A 20,142-nucleotide genomic window follows, 5' to 3' on the forward strand; every position below is an offset into this window, starting at 1 on the left:
CTTGAAACATGCACAAATCATCTGCTCGCCTCTCACATGAAAACAGTGAGGTCCACAATATTGAGTTAAACATCAATGAGTCACAGTTCCCATAATGCTCCAAGACGTGTTGTGAATCTCCACCAAAACCCTGCGGATGATTTGAGAAATGGCTCCCTCTTGCTTCTCTCTCTGAATCCACGAATGAGTTAATCACATATTAGTCAGCCTCGCTGTCACGAAGCCACTGATATTTGCTTCGAAAAAGCCATGCTGTGGTAATCCTTCTCTGTGTATGTAGCTGGGTAATGATCATGCCGAGCCTGCTAATCTGGATTTAGAGTTTGAAACACTGCCACTTGCGGCGAGTCCAATCCACGGCTCTTATTTTTCACCTAAAGCTCCTCAGAAGATATTCACCTGCAAAGAGGGAGACAAGACAACTAAACGGATGCCAACCGAGAAACGTCTGGCAGATCAGACTTTCCTGGATTGAGACGGATGTTAGGATTTAGTGAAACCTGCTCGAGGAATTAGACTATTTATCCCACCAGGTAGACCGATGGTTTTGTGGGATACAACAGAGTTGCATTTTTATAACAATGCAATTTGAACCTTTTAAATGTGAAATGTGCAACTTTTGAATTGGTTTTCTTTCCATCACAGTGGGAAGACAGCACAATTATAACAGTACATTTCTTCACAAACAATCACAAGCAACCAAGAATATTCTTCTTTTAATGCACGCACACTACTTCGAATTGATCAACTTTCAACAACAAAAATCATTTCAGTTATAAAAGAAATGTATGCACCAATGATCTTGCATTTGTCTGGTAACAACTGCATTGGTCTATGTATGTACAGTGCAATGCATAAGTTAATACACCTATGCTAAAGTTGACTAAAAAGAGGAATAAAAAATCATATTTTGAAAATTGAACTTAATGCCTTAATTGAAAAAATTAGGAAAAATCCAACCTTTAAGGACACCAATTTTCTTTGTGAATGAATAATGTATCGTAAATAAATAAATGTTCTTCCTTAAAATACATGGTGCATAAGTTAGTACACCCCTATGTTAAATTCCCATAGAGGCAGGCAGATTTTTATTTTTAAAGGCCAGTTACTTCATGGATCCAGGATGCATCCTGATAAAGTTCCCTTGGCCTTTGGAATTAAAATAGCCCCACATCATCACATAGCATTCACCATACCTAGAGATTGGCATGGTTTTATTTCAGTTAGCCTAAAGGCTAGTTTGATTTGCATTGAGAGCATAGTATCCTGGATCCATGAAGTAACTGGCCTTTAAAAATAAAAATCTGCCTGCCTCTATAGGAATTTAACATAGGGGTGTACTAACTTATGCACCATGTATTTTAAGGAAGAACATTTATTTATTTACGATACATTATTCATTCACAAAGAAAATTGGTGTCCTTAAAGGTTGGATTTTTCCTAATTTTTTAAATTAAGGCATTAAGTTCAATTTCCAAAATATGATTTTTTATTCCTCTTTTTAGTCAACTTTAGCATGGGTGTATTAACTTATGCATTGCACTGTATGTGTGTATGTATGATAGAGGGATGGATGGGTGGAATGATACACAAAATCAAGCTAGAAAAAGAAAGATGGCTTCTGAAAGTTGCTGTTGCTGGTCAGTTTGTGTCCAAATTCACGTTTTTAATCAACATTTTAGATATTAAATATTTGTTTAGTTCTCCAAGTTTTTGGATGCAACCAATATGTACACTTCAGGCAGATCTGTTCCATAGAACATAATGAAACACGATTGTGACATCACAGCATCGCATTTTAACTGCATAATACTATTATCTGTTACATGTATGATCTGTCTCCCATGGTTTATCGCGTTTTAGTCCTGTGACCCAGTTTTCCCCAATCTGTCTAATTAGTCATCTCCTTCACCTGTGTCCTGTTAATTATCTAATTAAGTTCCTTTTGTTTGCTCTGTGTATTTAGACCCTGTGTTCTCCCTCAGTCTTGTTCGTTGTTAATGTAAAGTAGTGTGAGTCTCCTGTTCTGATGATCCTGATTCCAAGTGTAGGTTATGTCATTAAATACCATTCTAATTGATCTCCTTCGTCTTCGTGCCTGTTTCCACTACACGTTACGTAACAATATAGCTTCCTTAAGCTGTTGTTTTAAACAAGTTTTTGTTATCATTTTCATTTGTGTCATTTTTATATTCTATCCAACAGCCCAAGCATGCCGACAGGCCTATAGAATGGTGTACATCATAAAAAATGTGTACATCATAAATCAGCTCCATTGCGGATTCCAAGGGCTTTAGGGTGTTCCATTTAAACACGTCAAGGGTTCCGCCAGTAGTGGGCACTCGTGCAACGTAAGCAATGATGTACAACCAAGTGAACGCGACTAAGGCCCTGTCCCAAATGGAACCCTAAGCACTCGCGGTCTTCCTCTGAGTCCGCACTTTCGTGACGTATTGCCGCTTTGACTGTCGGGAAGAAGAAGAAGTCTGCTGCCGAGCCCGCATCAGCGTGGGCTCGGCAAAAGTGTGCATCAAGGGCGCAAATCGACCACATGGGGGCGCTCGTGAGCACCCTTCTGAGATCTAAAAATGAAAAATGGGACACACTGCGGTCTCACGGACTTAACGGACACGTGCACGCGGCAGCCATTGTAAGTCCACAAGACCGAAAGTGACCATTTGGGACAGGGCCGAAGTTAGCGAAGGAAGGGCATAAAAAAAATGGACTTAAACAGCCAGAGTGGTGCAGGCATGATGTCAAAGATTTTCCATGTTTTATAATGTTTTTTTTGTTTTTTTATGTGCAAAATAAAGCCTGTGGTAAACATAACTTGACTACAAATTGACGTTTTACAATGTAAACTGCACAAACACACCCCAAGCTGTCTTATCTAGTTGCTTAGGCTATTAAAAACATGCGTTTGCAAAAATGAACATACCTGCTGCAAGTACTTGTGGCACATATAAAAGTTTCTAATACAAAAGAATAGTTAGATTTGTAATAGGCTAGTCTGCGAGTTATTAAGTACAGTGTAAAAGAAGTGTACAACTGCTTCGCCAGTCCCCCCTTGTTTTTCAGATCAGTCGATGTGCCTGAAATGTTTATTATCTGCCAGAGAGTCTATGTGTCACAAATAAATATCATCCTCAAACTAAATCACTTTTGAGAAGCTTATTTTTAATGTCCCTATAGTTCTGAAATCTTTGCTCAAAATTGATAGCTTGCAATAACTTGCACAAGCTTAAATTGGCAGTGCAAACGTCCCTATAAACTTTCCCAGACATATCCATTTTATTCTGTTTAGTTCAGGAAACCTGGCTGTCTGACTCACAAAGGTGAGCTGGTTTTATTGCAATCACTGTAACAGTGGAATGAGGAGGTTTGAAGCCTGTAGGATACAGAAGCAGGGGTCTCTGGGAATTCAATCAAAGTGAGAGATGAGGAAGGAAATTGAATTAGATACTTCAATTAATTTTCCATTTCTGAATTCTGTATCTTAATACATTTAAAGATGGCTAATGGAGTGATGGACAGATGGAGGACTTTCACTTGTTTTCCCTCTCCTCTTCATCCTCAATTAATGATTGAGCTGATAAAGATGTATTTAAAAATCTTTAATTAAACTAATGTAGAATGAGATGTAGCTCCATGCGTATGTAATGAGGCCTGGAATCGAACGGCAGAAATATGAAATTAACAGTAAAAACTTCATCTCATTCTACTGTAATTAGAAATGACAAAAATCTCATTATGGTACAACCGACACTGGCAGTGGCAACTAAAGTTCTGCAAGTGTTATTTAATCAAACTATTAGATTTGCATACATTTGCAATTACATTTCCCATCCACCAATAGGATGGGTAAAAGGACAGAGTCATCTTCAGATCCTAACTTCGCAAGGTTGTCTCTTTTTTACTGATCTGATGCAATGAATGTCGAACAAAATGTCAAGGATCAAATATGCTTAGTTAAAGGCAGGGCTGACGATGTCTTGCAAGATTTATTATAGAAACCAGTGAACAAAAAAAAACCTGAAATATCCATTAATATTTTCTAAGAGGGCTTTTATTCACTTGCCTTACCTTTTGGAGCAAAATTTCTCAGTCGTCTTTACAGAATTGCGCTCAAGGGTATAAAGTCAAAGGTTTTTTTTTACTTCCACCAAATAAATCATCACCTTCTATTAGATTATTTGCATATGTGTTCTTAAAAGAACAGACAGAAAGTTGCATATTGGAAAACTCTTTCAGAGAAACTTCCAATTTCAAATTGACACACACCACACACAGTCAACCGTAACTGTACAGAACTGTTCAAATCCAAAACTGATAGGCTGCTCTTGATAAAGGAAAGGCTTACATTTTTCATTATTTTCCTGAGATGTTTCAACACTCTGAGAAAAACAACGATAAAAATATAAATCAGACACAAGGATAATCAATTGCGGAGTATTTGCCTGTTTTAAGAAAGACAGAATATTTCTGCTCGGCGCATTCTCAGAAGGACAATCCTGCATAATATCTTCGTCTAATAACTGACATTTCTTTAATGCGTGCTCTTCCCTACCAGGCTTCTCAAAAAGGGTTTGAATAACTACCTTTCGAATTACCTGAGAGAGTCGTTTCTGTAATGGCTTTTTAATCACCTTGAAAATCACTATTCCATCACAAAACTTTCTCACATGGTGCTGAAAAAAAAGTTTCCTTTGGATTTAATGGTCTTGGCAAAGTGTCTGCCTCATCTCTTTCTCTCAATACCTCACTTACAGTCATTCCCTCCCTGTACCTCCATCAATCTTCATAAATTTTACTCGCAAACCAATCTTTTCCGTTTTTGACAAATTATACTGCAACCCAATTAAAGACAAAAGTAATGAAGAGCAGTCTGTTTGGAGTGCGTGTCTTTGTTTGTGGCCGTCTAACACACAATGCAAATCGAGGTAAATCCATAAATAGATGTTATTAGTCTCAAGGATCACTAAACTTGTTGATTTGAATCCTCAGCTAAGGGAAACTAATAGCCAGTGCGCCACGCTTCACGGATCTCTCTTCTCAATTTCTTTTGTTGATATACACTCACTAAGCTCAAACACTTAATCAGCCCATGGATAAAGAAATAAAGAGAAGAATACCACCACTTTAGCTTTTTGACATTCAGTCAGGGATTTTCTTTAAGATTAGCCTTTCAAGGCATATTTTTAATGCGGCGCTCCTGAAATTTGTTCAGATCTTCATTGCTCATTTTGCAGTCTTTCGACTCATCAGCAGTTTTAACATGTTGTGTGAAGTTCTGATCAAATATGCTTTCAACATCTTGCAACTATACATATTTAACCAAGCAAACTCTACTAGATTAGAAAAACGAGACAACTGTGGAATGTAAATGGCTTGTTTACTCTGCATATGTGCATAGCTATGCAGCATTAACCCCGTTCCTGCTTTGCTCAACATCTTGAAGATGATCGTGGTTTCTCCATATATATATATATATATATATTATTTATTTATTTATTCTGAAACTTATTCTGAATAATTTATTCTGAATAATTTCATGACATTTGTTTCCATTAACGGTTGTTAAACATCTGTGCTCTTTTACTGAAACTGATGGAACACTGTACAAAAATACTCAAAATAATTTGCTCTTTAAAATTTGTCAGTGTGAATTCAATTCGATGAGAGAGAAAACTATAAATAAATAGGCAGCATGTTCAGTCATACTTAGAGTTAGTTCACCCAAAAATGAAAATTCATTCATTAATTACTCACCCTCGTCGTTCCAAATCCGTAAGAATTTAGTTCATCTTCGGGAACACAAATGAAGATCTTTTTGATGAAATCTGAGAGCTTTCTGTCTCCCTCCATTGACAGCAACACAACTGATACTTTGACGCTTCAAAAACTTCATAGAGATCTTAAAACGAATCCATATGAATTGAGCGGCTTAGTCCAAATCTTCTGAAGACTCGAACTCTTTATATGATGAACAGATTGAATTTAGGCTTCAAATATAAACATTCATCAACTCACACATTAGTTGTGGTAAACGGAAGCTCAAGCATGTTCGCTTGACATGCGATAACCAATGAGGTTCATTCTCATGTTACACATCATGTTAGATCTTCTGCAAGAACCAATGAGGTTTATTCTTGTGTTACGCAGCATGTTTGAGCTTCTGCAAGAACCAATGAGGTTCATTCTCATGTTATGCAGCATGTTTGAGCTTCTGCAACAGGTTTGTTCTCATGCGTCAAGCGGGTTTGGTTGACCTTCTGTTTATGTTCTCTGATCAATGTTTGTATGTGAATAAAAGCCTGAACTAATCTGTTCATCATATAAAGCAATCAGGACTACAATTTGGACTAAGCCTAGTTTTATAAGTGGCCAAGGGTCAGTTACGTAGCAGTCAATGGAGGGAGACAGAAAGCTCTCAGATTTCATCAAAAAGATCTTCATTTGTGTTTCGAAGATGAACGAAAGTCTTACAGGTTTAGAACGACATGAGGGTGAGTAATTAATGACAGAATTTAACTTTTTGGGTGAACTAACCCTTTAAGGGCCTCTTAAAGAATCAATCATTGTATTTGGAGAGCTTTCCTCACCAGTTTTAAAAGCTAACTATAAGATTGCTCTCATTATTGACAATATTTCAGCTGATGCTGAGCTCAATAGCTTATTGAAGTTTACACAGTGTAATAAATGTTGGAACTGGAGAACAAATGATTAGGAATTCTTCTGATAAATACCCAGAAATGGTATATATTAAAGACTATTTGCACGCTTTGAATGTAACGGATGGAGATGACCCAGAAATAAGAAATGTTCATGTAACAGACAAGGTTGAGATTTTTATGGACGATCTTATGGTTGAACATCTCCGGAGGGACAACGCAAGGAGAGTTTGCAAGACGGAGAAGAAGGAGAGAAAGGCGCTGGAGAAGATCTTCCGCTAAGACGCAGGAATGGACTAATTCGTCGTGCACAGCAGTTAATAAAAATTATCAGACGAGTCAAACTATTTAATAAGAAAATAATACATATTGTGAACAGTTTTATGGTTGAAAATGAAACAGATGGCTCAGATGAGGATGTGCTGAATTTGCAGGACAAACTCGAATTACTTAAAGCAATTTGAGCTTGACCTGCGGCTGCGAACTTAAGGGTCATTGTTAGAAGTGTTATGTGTGTGGGTGTATGTGGTCGCAAACTGTCTAGGTTGTTAGGGCCACATGTATTTTTAAAGGGGAACTGTGAACATCAGACATAGAAAATGTGGGAAACTAGAGAAAGGTCAAAAGGGCTGCGATAGAAAAACTTACCAAATAAAGCTTTTGTGTATGTGCTGCATAAAATAGGTGTGAAAAGGAAATAGGATCTTTTAAATATGTGCTTCTGCAAGCGTATGTTAATAAAGGACTAGGATAAGTCCAAAGTTTTACCATATAATGGAATTGGCTGTACTATAATGACAGCCCTTAGTTAGAAGGTGGCCTGTAGCAGGGCTAGCCTTGAGGGGTTTTTTTGGGGGCCGCAATTCGGGTGAAAACTTTTACGTGTTTATGTTATTTTTTCGTTTGAAATTTTTGTCTTTGTATTACTCTGAATATTTTTTAAATAAAACGAAATCATGTTGTGGTGATTTGTAAAAAAAAAAAAAAAATCCCTATCAATATTTCATGATTTTTCTTTTTGTACTGAAATATTAATATTGGTAAACGCCAATATTCAAATCCAAGATTGAACCGGTTAGAGGCACCACCGAGGACCCTGAATCGACATCTTACATCTTTAATCTAAAGGTAAGGGCAATATTTGATTGCAGCAGATTATGAGTATGTTTTGATCTAGAGGTTACAGCGGGATAAAAATACAACAACAGGTAAAATCAAAGAATGCAAGAGTCAAAAATGCAAGACCGGCTTTGCATGCACCTTTAGTTCCCAGACTTGATGATGATGATAATAAGAAAAGAACACTGTGTCTCACCTTCTCTGAATCCACCAAGTCACTGTTGACAGGACAACCTTTGAAAAATGTTTGGAGAAAATGATTCTGCCCTGGGCTTCAACTCTCTGAAGTTTACTCAACTCTCAGTTATTTTAAATTGTGATAATGTTTAACATCAGTATTACTGCTTTTACGGTATTTATAATGCAGCTCATGAGCATTAGAGCCTTTTTTTTTTTAATCTTACCGACCCCAAACTTTTGAACGGCCATGTAAATGGTCAAATCAATTATAGTCATTAATTCTTATCATTCTAGTTTTGCATACCACTGATTAGTCAGTTATCCTTTCATAATGCCAACATACAATATTAATGAGAGCAGCCCAAACAGATTGCAATTCTGTTTTGCCAATAATGGCGCCAAAATGACACAATTCTATTTGAAACCGTTCAAAAGTAACTGAAATCAATGATTTCTAATTGGAAAACTTAGAGTTGACATTTTCAAACAACTTTTCAAACCCAAGGTCATTGCAGGTTGTCTTATGGAGTGCAATTCACCAAGCACTGGAAATCAAGAGACTGTGGGACTGAAGCTGGTAAATAACATTCTTAAAGACCATAAATATTTAATAAGTTAGTTCCTGTGCAGCAGAGTAAAACAGGGTAAAGGTTCAGCTGGGTTTGGAGATGATGTGGAGACGGAGCTTTGAATGGCTCAAAGGAGCAGCATGCAGGCAACAGCAGAATGCAGAATTACCCCATGTGTGATATGGAACACTATATCAGAATGTCAGCGTCCACCACAACACAAAGCTGTTTTCATTTCTGCAGCCCAGTCCCTCTGAACTAAATGATATGCTTTCCAGTCTCCAGTCAAATGTAATAAATTGTAGATATGGTGTTTTATTTTGAGTATGAGGAAACTTTAAAAGCAAATGCGAATCTTGACTTTTTAGGGGGGGTTGCATGCCACATTTTATTGACAGAGATTAGGGGGAACACTATTCAGGGAGACAGAGGGATCATGAAAACGGGTCACGACACAGAATGCATTCAACTTGAGTACTAAGGTTTAGCACTTACCACTAAGCCACAGCTCAGCTCAGATGAAATTTGGCTTTTTATCGACTTAGAAAAAAGAAAGTAAATAAGGCATATTTGGACAAGATCAAGTTCATTTTGCACTAACCAATAATCATCAGCACAAATATGTAAGAATTGCATAATGGCTCCAAATACTTCAAAGAGATTTCTCACTAAATGGCCGTTTTAAATTGATTTTTTTTTTTAAAAATTATGTATTATTATTTTGATAATACAATTTACATAATAAAAATGTCAACACAATATTTTTACATTTTGGGCACATATGAATAAAAATGACTGAACTGTCCTGCACTTGACAGAAATGTTTATGTAAAAATATTTTTTATAATAAATGTTATAAAATAAAAACATACAATATTTCACATTTTAAATCATTTTAATGCAAAATATTTTTTATATTAAATTCTATAAAATAAAATAAAAACATTTATATAATAGTTTTACATTTTAGGGCACATATAAATGAAAATAAATCTGAACTGTCCAGCAAATGACAGTCAATTTTCTTAATTGTTTTAAGTTAATATACATTTAGGCTTCAGATCATAGTGTTAAATTGTGTCTGCCTCGCATATCCCGGTCCTCAAAAGAAAGCCAAGCCCTGTTATAGAGCAATACATTGTCCAATTTGAGCACAAGAATGCCCAGGCCTGGTATTCCAAGGAGTAATGGTCCACTAAATGCTATAATGTAAATGATGGCAGATATGGATATATGTAAATATAAAAGTCTGATTAGCTAAATGGAAACCTGCTGGCTCAGCTCCCATGCAGTTCAGGTAATAAGAAAAACACTTAGATGGGAGACAGTGATTCAGGGAGGCAGTCGGAGAAAATTCAGGTGCCTGATTCCATTAGAGCTGCAGTTTCTCATCAGAGAACAATAACCCCAACGCTTTTCATCTTTTTAAGCTCTGATTCAGCCAAATGGATGATAAAGATGGGAAATATGCCAAAGTCTATCATCAAATGTCTCCGGCATATGTCAGTCCAGTGTCTCAGATGTACTAATACAGTATAAATTCTGGAGCATACTAGATATTCAGCAACTCTGGCAGTCCTTTTTACATTAAGAGGTGCAGGCAACAGAACGCTGCATTTCAGCCAAGAGCAGAAAAGACAACTGAAATAGTCCTGCTGTCGACCAGAACTGACAAAGTGGGTAGAAATGCTGGAAGCCTGGTTCTGGAAGACTGACAGGCACATGGACGGCAAGAAAAGTCGGCAGCCCAGCATAGATGGGCGGCATCATGGCAGACAGCTCGGGACAGGAAGTCAGGAGACTGTCAATTTGAGAAAAGGATGCTGACAGAATGCTGACTTTCAGAAAATACTAATGTAGGAAGAAGTTATGTAAAATGAAAATAGGAACTAAAATTTGAAGATTAAATTTTTTTTTTCTTGAGCGAACTGCTGCAATATTCTTTAACATCATGTCTTTCATGTCTTCACGGTTAACATTAATACATCAGAACACGGAAGACTCCAAATGTTCATGTAACAATTTTTTCGGTATTGTACTCAACAAGAACGCAAACTCCTTCACCTGTGAATATCGTGAGATGTGATTACAAAACCAGAACCAGAAAAACAAGTCCATTTCATGCTTTTAAGGGTCTTCTAAAAACAGTCACTGAAAATATAATGAAATATGTTTCTTAGAAAAAAAATATATTTAGAGAGAATACACAAATATAAGGGGAATGGGGATGGAAAAAAATATTGGGGGGACGCAAAAGTTTTGCAAGCGAATACAACATTTTCTTGGGGAACGCAAAAGTTTTGAGAGGAAACGCAAAGTATCTTGGAGGAACACAAAAGTTTTGCGAGGAAATGCAGCTTCTCAGGGGAATGCAGAACTTTTGCGAGAGAACGCAAAAGCGTTGAAAAATTGATATGAAATATTTGCCCTCAAAATGGTGTAGTTACAACATCAACTTATGGAATAAGCATGCCATGCTTTTAGTTCACTAGTTGGATGATTACCAAAATGCATCTGTGCAATTTATTGACAACAAGAAATTGGTAGTTGGTAGTTGATTAATCATTAACATCCTAAATTTGAATCATACAAATGTCTCTAATATGCTCACTGAGGCTCCATTTATTTGAAAACCAGTTAAATACAAATTAAAATCACTTTTCTGTTTTAATTATTTCTGTGATGCAAAGATATTTTCATTCATCATTCATCATTACTCCAGTATTCAGTGTCACATGATTCTTCAAAAATCATTATATCGGTAATATGCTGATGTGGTGCTTAAGAAACATTTCTTCTTATTATTAATTATTATTAATTAATTTATGAATTAATAAAAAAAATATATATATATATATATTGTAACAAAGCAAACATCTGTAACTTTTGATCAATTTAATGCATCCTTGCAAAATAAAAGTATTTTTAAGAAATCTTACTGACCTCAAACTTTTGTACGTTAACTTGGATCCAGCTCTGAATGGCCTGTAATGTTCCTATCACATGGTGAAATAGCCCTTTCTGATCCCTTGAAAAAATGATGTCCTTCATCCTCTGAAGTCAGTATGATTGCTTTCAGATAGCATCTTATAATCCAGGATGTGAGAATCAATACTAGCCGATCAATGCACATAATGCATATAAAGATGAGGGAAAATCCCATGTCAAATTCAACCCCGTTGTGGGACTGTATAAATATATTCCTGTGGAAGAAAATGTGTCTGTGTAGGCCGAGGACTCATGAGAACACTTACCTTTGGTTCAATTCCGTATTCATGTGTAAAATCCTCAACCGATGGAAACCTAATTGAAAATTCCATTTTACGTTATTCTACCACTGCTATTTCCACTCCAGGGGCTCTTGTCTTATCCCAGCTCAAGATATATACCATCCCTGTGAAGCCCTACAGCGCTACAGGTTTGAAATTAAGGATGAAATTAAGTTGAGCAAAACTAATGATGGTTGGATGAACCCTGCTTCTTATTCCCATGTATGGTTCCAGCAGAATCCAAACCATGATTGATGCTGGGCCAGCACCACACATTACTTCTGGCTATACACACAGTGAAGCTTGTGTTTGTCTCACCTGAATGGCGGAGTGATGAACTGCGTGTCATTACTGACGATGTGCGTTAGTCGAAATGGAGCCTGAAGACTTGGCACGCATCTATTCTAATGTCTTAGAGACGGTGTGTAAGGAAAGCCCTGTGCTGCTGTGGTAGTCCATTGTGAAAAATGCCTAAGGAGATTATTTTTGTTGCAATGAGTAATTTTTTGTATAGTGAAAAATAAATGGCACAAAACATTGGAATTGAACACCATGCTAGCAAGATGCAGAAATGATTTCTTCGGCATGAAATGAAAGTTCTGCTAGTCTTTTCTTCCCTGTTGTGATGTACATATTCGTCCATGGGAATTTGATTGGATGGTTGTGGTTTGCTATTGGTGGATATCATGTGAGTGACAGGTTGTCCCGCCCTCGCACCGGTAAACACATCATCAGAGAAGAGATGAGGTCACCGCAAGAGGGATGGGGAGTTATTTGGATTAGACATTACAAGGGCACATGAATTTCTAAAACATTTTGTGCATGGATAAATCATTTATAATAAATACTGGAATATTATATAAAAAAAAGAATTGTCAATTTTGATTTTATGGTGACTTTTGAAGCCACGTTCACCACCAGCGACACAGAGCTATATGATTCCATTCATTTTCAATGGAGAGTCGACTTCTGGAGACACTGGCTGAGTCCAAAATCCCCCTATACCCTGGGAACTATTTAAGGGACAGCCATTTGTAGTGGTGTCCGAAACCATAGTGGACGTTATATATCGAGTACACTCATTCAATCCCATATCACCGCTATAACAAATGTACAACAGATAGGCTACATCGTACATCCGAAATCGCATGTCCTGTGACAAAATAAGTATTTCTGACGCACTCAACATCTAGAGAATACCAATAATGCACTGTGAGGGTGTTGCCAAATTAACTCCCACGTTTCGCCAGAAGATGGCGCCCGCAGCAGAATTATCCATCCATCCATTTTCCAAACCGCTGGTCCAATGTGGCTACAGCGTAATATCATACAGGTATAAATTCCTTTTTAATTGATTATTAAATTGTTTAGTTAAAGTTTAGAGACTTGCGACATACAGGGGCTTACATTTTCATGACTATACGCTTATGGCAGCTTCATTTCAAAATGATTGGCTATTTCATGTAAACATATTCAGAAGTCTGACCCTGAAGTCTGTAGCACACTAATTGCGCGAATTAAAGTTTCACCAGGTGAGAATTTTGAACAGGTTGCTCAATAATTATTATTTTTTTTAATCATATAAAATTAAAGAAAATGTATGCCTGCCCATGCAAACCTTGCTGCCAAGATGACCATTTCTAGTTTCTATATATTGATCTGATTCCTCAGGTCCCTCCTTCAAAGTGAGTCTAGCAAGTGGAAATCAAGTCTGATCAAAAGGGTCAAGGTTGGATCACAACCAACTGCGACTGAAATGAATGAGAATGCTAGCAAATATTTTGCATAATAACACATCAATCAGTAAGAATCAGCTTTACAGCTTTACTCTGTTACAGCGTTACAGAGTCAGAGGACTGAAGTATATGGAAATATGTATATGGAAAATACAGGCTCAGTAAATGGTCAGAGAGTGCCCTCTTTCCTCTCCTTCTCTCATGATTCATACAGCTGTTTTTGTTTCATGAGCTTAATCTGCCATCTAGTGCCATTGCATCAAAGTGACTGTAAAAAATATGGAAACATCATATATAAAATATAGTATGATAAATGCCTATGAGCACTGGAAGATGGGGACATTTGCTCCTCATCAGCCATCTGAAATATGCTTTTCAGATTTTAAGTTTTAATGCCCAACCTGCACCAAACCTACCTTCGTTAACATCTCACTGAGGTCGGACAGGCTTTAATCAATTCCTTGAATGGAAGCAGCAAATACACTGAGCCAAATGAACCCAATCAGCATTCTGCTCAGTGGAGGGGAGCGAGCTGTGGGATCGTGGGCCGAAACACATATGAGCCAGTGGGACCGTAATTAGTGTGAGGAGGGCAGTGCTGGCGTCTATACCTTTATTAATTAAGTGCAGAGAAGCTGCAGATGTCACTCAAGAATCCAGCAGATGAGGTGAAATAAATTCAAAAGCCAGATGTGTGAATTATTGATGTGCATGTGTATGCATGGCAGATGTGCATAACTTGTTTGAACTGATGGCTGTTTAGAATCAGATCTAGCAAATCAGTGATTCACTTTTGGTTGTTGGTTCTTATAATTGGTCAACACACACACACACACACACACACACACACACACACACACACACACACACACACACGATTTATCATCACAACTTTTTTATCAACTTTTTTATCATCACAACTTTTTTTTTTGTCAAATCGATTTTTTATTAATCGATAATTAATGTTGTTCAGATAACATAATTTTTTTATTTTGTGTTGATTAAACCATTCTCCTTCATTGTATTAACTCAAATTTTTAATTTCAATGAACTCAACATTTCAAGGTAACCAGGTTACTTACTTTTTTTTAAGTTAAACCAACAATATATATTTTTTTACAGTGTAATCTAATAATAATAATAATAATAATAGCATAAATAATAATGCCAGTCCCAATATTTATCTTTAACTACACCTCATTATATACACAGTGAGACCATAAATGTAATGAGAGAAATGTGGTTGATCTTAAGCTAATGACCTGATATATATTTGTTGGACCATGACTTTTTAATTCTATGCACCAATTTATTCCAGTGTCATGTTTAATTTAACACATTCCTAAAGAATGATTATGATCTGAAGATTGTTAATATCCAGCAACATTTTTGTAACCAGTACTTTGCTTAAAAAAAAAACAAAAAAAAAAAACATTATCCTGGGTAATAAACATAAAACCTTTTCTTTATTCAATATCAAGATTTAGGGTTAGAATTTAAGAATGTTTGGATTTTTTTTCATTTTCTCTTTCTCTCATTCTCTCATTTTTTCTTTTTGTGTCTATTTTATGTCAAAATATGAAGAAAATGAAGTGTATAGCAACAACACAATAACAACGATGATAAACTGTATTTTTATTTAAATGGCGCAAATTGTTAATATTAAATGGTGTGACAGTTTTAAGTATTTTAAGTACAAATATGTTCAATTATAGTCTATATATGAATAAATGACATGAACACATATCCATGCTTAAACAGTAGATGTCACTGTGAGTTTTGACTTGCTAGACTGGAAAGCCCCTCTCGAGCCACCGTAGCGCTTTATATGACGGATTCACGCGGAAGTCCCGCCCCTTTTCCCCTCTCGCTCGCAGGACGTGTAAGTGTTAGCAGTTTAGCTCTGTCAAAATAATCCGTGTAAATCTGCATCCATCCAACAATATACACATTTGTAGAATGTTTGGTGTGAAAGCATATGTATAAATGTGTCATTAAACGGAATATTTACCGGAAGTTGTTTACAAAAGTGTTACAATAAAGTCTGTTTTGTTGCATTGCAGGGTCGAGCCGCACCTGAAACAAAATGGTGAGATTGTGTTTGTATTTGCATTAATGTTGTTTTGCTAATAAATGGATTGTTCTGTTTTATCTGTTTTAGTGCCATTTGTTTAAAAATAATCTGTATAAATTAACTTAGAAGAAGTCTGTAGGAATAGGATCATGGGAACGCAGAATGTGGCTAATGCTAAAACATGATTTTCACGCTTGTGGATAATCTAGAATGTCAGAATCAGAAACAAGTGGAAAGCTTAGGCTGTTGAGAAACCATGATTCTGATTTTAGCATTACTATGAGTGCTATATGTGAATGGCAAGATCTCAAATGTGCGTTTTTTTTCTTAACAGCCACGCAAAATTGAAGAAATCAAAGATTTCCTGCTTACAGCAAGAAGGAAGGATGCCAAGTGTAAGTTTAAAATAAACCAGTCATAATCCATTTATGATCTCTGAGGTGGCTTTTCATTTCATGTATTGCTGGTGTAGTACTGTATATTGTGTCAGGTGGTTTGTTTTGATGCTTTTCAAGTTTTCACAGAACTGATGGCAGTGTATCTCAATCCTAGAGGACTGCACATTTTGAACATTTGACACTCATTTCAGGTTCAGATGCTCTGTCTACATAAACCCGGACACATTTGAAAACGCTGTTTACGCGCACTAGCGTTTTCCAAAAGTTGCTCATCCACACTGAAACGTCTGAAAATGCTTAAATCAACTTAATGTACATGTGTAAATCGTTATAAAAGCTCATTAGATTATTCAGAGAGAGCAGACATAAAGTTCACACAATGTTCTTCTGGCACGATCATTTTATTGCTAAAATATCCCAATGCTCACTTTTGTCTCCCTCAAAACCGTATGGTCTAAAACGCAATTGTTGTTTTTTCAGCAATTGTGAGTCATCTTTGCAGAAAGTAGTATGAAGATTGATTCTACAAAGGAGCATTTATCCTTTGCAACATTGACAGTAATCAGCAGGCACAACATTGGCGTTATAAACATAGATATCAGTGGGTACGATATGCGTCACGTCATTTTCACAGTCCACACTACAGTACTACAATGTGAATTTTATTTTTTTTGTTTCACATTTATCCACTTAGGAGGGGTTTTTCAAAAACCTCAGTCTTAGTTGATGATAATGGCGTCTCAGTGTGTGGATAGAAGGCCAAAACAGAGAGAAAAAGATGCATTGTCAAATGAAAACGTATTAGTGTGGTCAAGGCAAGAGACTATAGTATGCAAGTTGTCCAAACACTTTGGGCTTGTCCTGTGCCCACTGTGCATTTACACGCTTGCTAGAGCAATGATGGACCTAGTGCTGAGTTTCGCATCACTCCGAGATTTCAGTTCCACCGGTTCACTAACACTTATAGCTGTCACGCACCTTGAAATAAGCTGATGTAAATCGAGTGTTAAATAAGACAGACATCCAAAATGTGCAGTACTTGGGTCTTCCGGGACCCGGATTGACAAGCACTGGCTTAAGATTGAACAGATTTTGTACTGTTGGTCTAAAAGGACATAATGTACAAAAATGAATGAATTTCAGAGGCCTGAGTTTGTGACAAGTATTGTGCAAATAATACTATTGCTATTTTAACACATTAAATGCGTATACGCATATTTAGCTTCTGCGTTGGCTGTTGGAAAAATGTTCACTTGTATTGATGACTTCTCTAAATTCATGTTTTCCTACAGCTGTCAAGATCAAGAAGAACAAAGACAATGTTAAGTTCAAGGTCCGCTGCAGCAGATACCTGTACACATTGGTCATCACAGACAAAGAGAAGGCTGAGAAGCTCAAGCAGTCCCTGCCACCAGGTCAGTCTTCAACAACACCCAATCAAACCGCAGTGATGACATGCAATTAAGATTATAACAGAACACATCAGTCAGTACGTTTACATGGACGACAATATTCTGATATTAAGCCGATTAAGACAATACTCTGATTAAAACTATCATGTGAACGGATTTCTCATTACCTTCATCCGGCTAAAGTCATTCTCGAAGTAAACACAAATTGAATTAATACATGTGGAGTATTCCTATTTGTCGCATTTTGTCTTTTAAATAATCTTTAAAAAGTCGTTTTGACGTCCCCTTGGAAGTTTGAGGCCCCTGGTTCAGAACCACTGATTTAGGGGCTGTTTACATGACACCGTTTTCACCGTATGCGTTTTGGCCGTTCGTTTACAAGAACGTTCGTTTTGGTTGCCTGAAAACGCAATGTTTTGAAAACGGGTTTCAAAGTGCAAGTTATTGAAACCGGTCTCCCTTGTATTCAAAAACAGGAATCTCTGGAGATGATGACATCATGCACATGCGTATTACATGTTCAGTCTAGTGTTTCATCGCCATCTAATGGCCTGGCAGCAGAATACTGGGTTTTTTATTCGTTTTCGCGTATCCATGTTATTGGAGATCATTTTGACAATGATGTCGTCTGTATGCGGAAACCTCAAAGGAAAAACTTCTCCGTATTAAAGGTTGTATCAGTGATTTCAGGCCAAAAAAAAAAGATCACATTCATCTAATCTTTCCTAACGATCCGCTTGCTGCCCGCCCCATAAGCATGCCGTCAAAAAACCTCGTCTCTGTAGGCAGCCTAGGCTCTGAGATCTGCACACAAAAACAATTGGTTTCACCAACCACTCAAAACCAAAACAAATAGTGTTCTAACCAATCACCGACAGGGGGAGGGTGTTGTGAGGATTTGTGCTCGTGCACGGCTGCATGCGAAGTCGGAGCTGAAGAAGAAGCTGGCTCAAAACCTCACAACACCCTCCCCCTGTCGGTGATTGGTTGGAACACTATTTGTTTTGGTTTTGAGTGGTTGGTGAAACCAATTGTTTTTGTGTGCAGATCTCAGAGCCTAGGCTGCCTACAGAGACGAGGTTTTTTAACAGCATGCTTATGGGGCGGGCAGCAAGCGGTTCGTTAGGAAAGATTAGATGAATGTGATCATTTTTTGGGGGGGGCCTGAAATCACTGATACAACCTTTAAGCATATCATTGTCGTGTAAACGTACCCTTAGACTAAATGTTTGACTGTAGAAATTCCATTTTTGTTGGATATAGAATGAACGTAATGCATCTTGAAATGTTAATTTACCAGGGTTGAGTCAGTGATGGGAACAGTCACCTATAAACAGGGAATGTTAACATGTTCAGGCTTGAAGTAAAGCTGTTTATGTATTATAGTTGAGCTCTTAATTGGGTTTAATTTTAATTTTTGTGAGATCCTTTACTTGATTTTAATTCTCAAATGCCAACCGACTGGAAACATTAGGTGTTTGTGAGAAGTGTGCAAGTTGTCCAAACACTTTGGGCTTGTCCTGTGCCCATTGTGCATTTACACGCTTGCTAGATTAATGATGGACCTAGTGCTGAGTTTCGCATCACTCCGAGATTTCAGTTCCACCGGTTCACTAACACTTATAGCTGTCATACCTTGACTTGGTCCCTTCACAAGCATTACTGTAAATGTAACCCCTCTCTCTCTCTCTGGTTTCAGGTCTGGCTGTGAAGGAGCTGAAATAGATGTCTCTTGTACAAAATGTTGGAATAAAATTGGGAAAACATTAAGTGGTTTCGTTTGTGTGTCTCTATACTGTTCACAGTTTTTGATCTGTTGTGCAAAGTATACATGCCTGTTTTTTGGGGGGTCAGTAAGATATATATTTTTTAAAGAATTGCAATTTTAAGGACATTAAATTGGTCAGCAAATTGCATTTTTACAAAAACATTCATTCAAATAAATGCTGATATTTAGGGCATCTTTTGTTTTTAACATTGATTGTAAATGATACAGCACCAAATCAGATGCTGAAAATTCAGCTTTGCCAGGAATAAATTGTTATATTAAAATAAAAATTACAATATTTAAAATAGAATCAGTTTTTACTGTATTTTTTATCAAATAAAAGCAGTCTTGGCGAGGATAAGAGACGTCTTAAAAAAAACACATTCTTGCTGGTGTTAACTTTTTGTACTTTGTGAAATTTTTATTGAGCTCAAACTTATTAGCATTAAGGCTTTTAAGCCAAAAGGTTTATATTGTAATTAAATGTTAGTCGAGTGTGTCCAAACATTTGACTTGCTGCTTCGTACCCTTATAAACTCCTTGCATAATTACAATTTAAATTGCTTGTTTAGGAAACCAATGATATTTATGGTATTTTAACTAACTGGTATTTGGTACAAAGTCAGTCTCTAAACATTTACAAAACTTCCATAGATGTGGCCTTCTCTTTGAGTTCCTGAAACTACAAGGTGTCTAAGAGAATTTATTGCTGATATATTTCAACAAATGTTGTACTGTTTACTGTGCAAGACCCTGACAAAAGGAGTGACGTTTCAAGATCTACTTACAATCCTATCAAAACCAACACAAAGAGACCATGTTCTTAAAGAATTAGTACAAGGCAATTTTATTTATATAGCACATTTCATACACTATGGCAATTCAAAGTGCTTTACAGAAAGGAATTAAAATCACAAAATAAAAGCAAGGAAAATTAAAAGTTATA

The 20,142-nt window shown here is 36.8% G+C and overlaps 1 protein-coding gene across 1 annotated transcript; it reads left to right on the forward strand.

Annotated features, from left to right (window-relative positions):
* The first annotated feature begins 15,310 nt into the window (after positions 1 to 15,310).
* Positions 15,311 to 19,198, forward strand: rpl38 (ribosomal protein L38). The gene is made up of 5 exons (XM_084434579.1): positions 15,311 to 15,426; positions 15,608 to 15,633; positions 15,953 to 16,013; positions 17,309 to 17,431; positions 19,128 to 19,198. Exons 2-5 carry the CDS (start codon positions 15,631 to 15,633, stop codon positions 19,151 to 19,153), a joined length of 213 nt encoding a protein of 70 aa, XP_084290705.1. The 5' UTR covers positions 15,311 to 15,426; positions 15,608 to 15,630; the 3' UTR covers positions 19,154 to 19,198.
* The last annotated feature ends 944 nt before the right edge of the window (positions 19,199 to 20,142 follow it).

The sequence above is a fragment of the Rutilus rutilus genome, assembly GCF_951802725.1.
Source record: "Rutilus rutilus genome assembly, chromosome: 16".
Lineage (NCBI taxonomy): Eukaryota > Metazoa > Chordata > Actinopteri > Cypriniformes > Leuciscidae > Rutilus > Rutilus rutilus.

What these genes read in the sequence shown, in the direction of transcription:
- rpl38 (XM_084434579.1), top strand. An exon ending in AAGAAGGAAGGATGCCAAGT is followed by an intron (nt 16,014 to 17,308) that starts GTAAGTTTAAAA and finishes GTTTTCCTACAG; the next exon opens with CTGTCAAGATCAAGAAGAAC. An exon ending in CAAGCAGTCCCTGCCACCAG is followed by an intron (nt 17,432 to 19,127) that starts GTCAGTCTTCAA and finishes CTCTGGTTTCAG; the next exon opens with GTCTGGCTGTGAAGGAGCTG.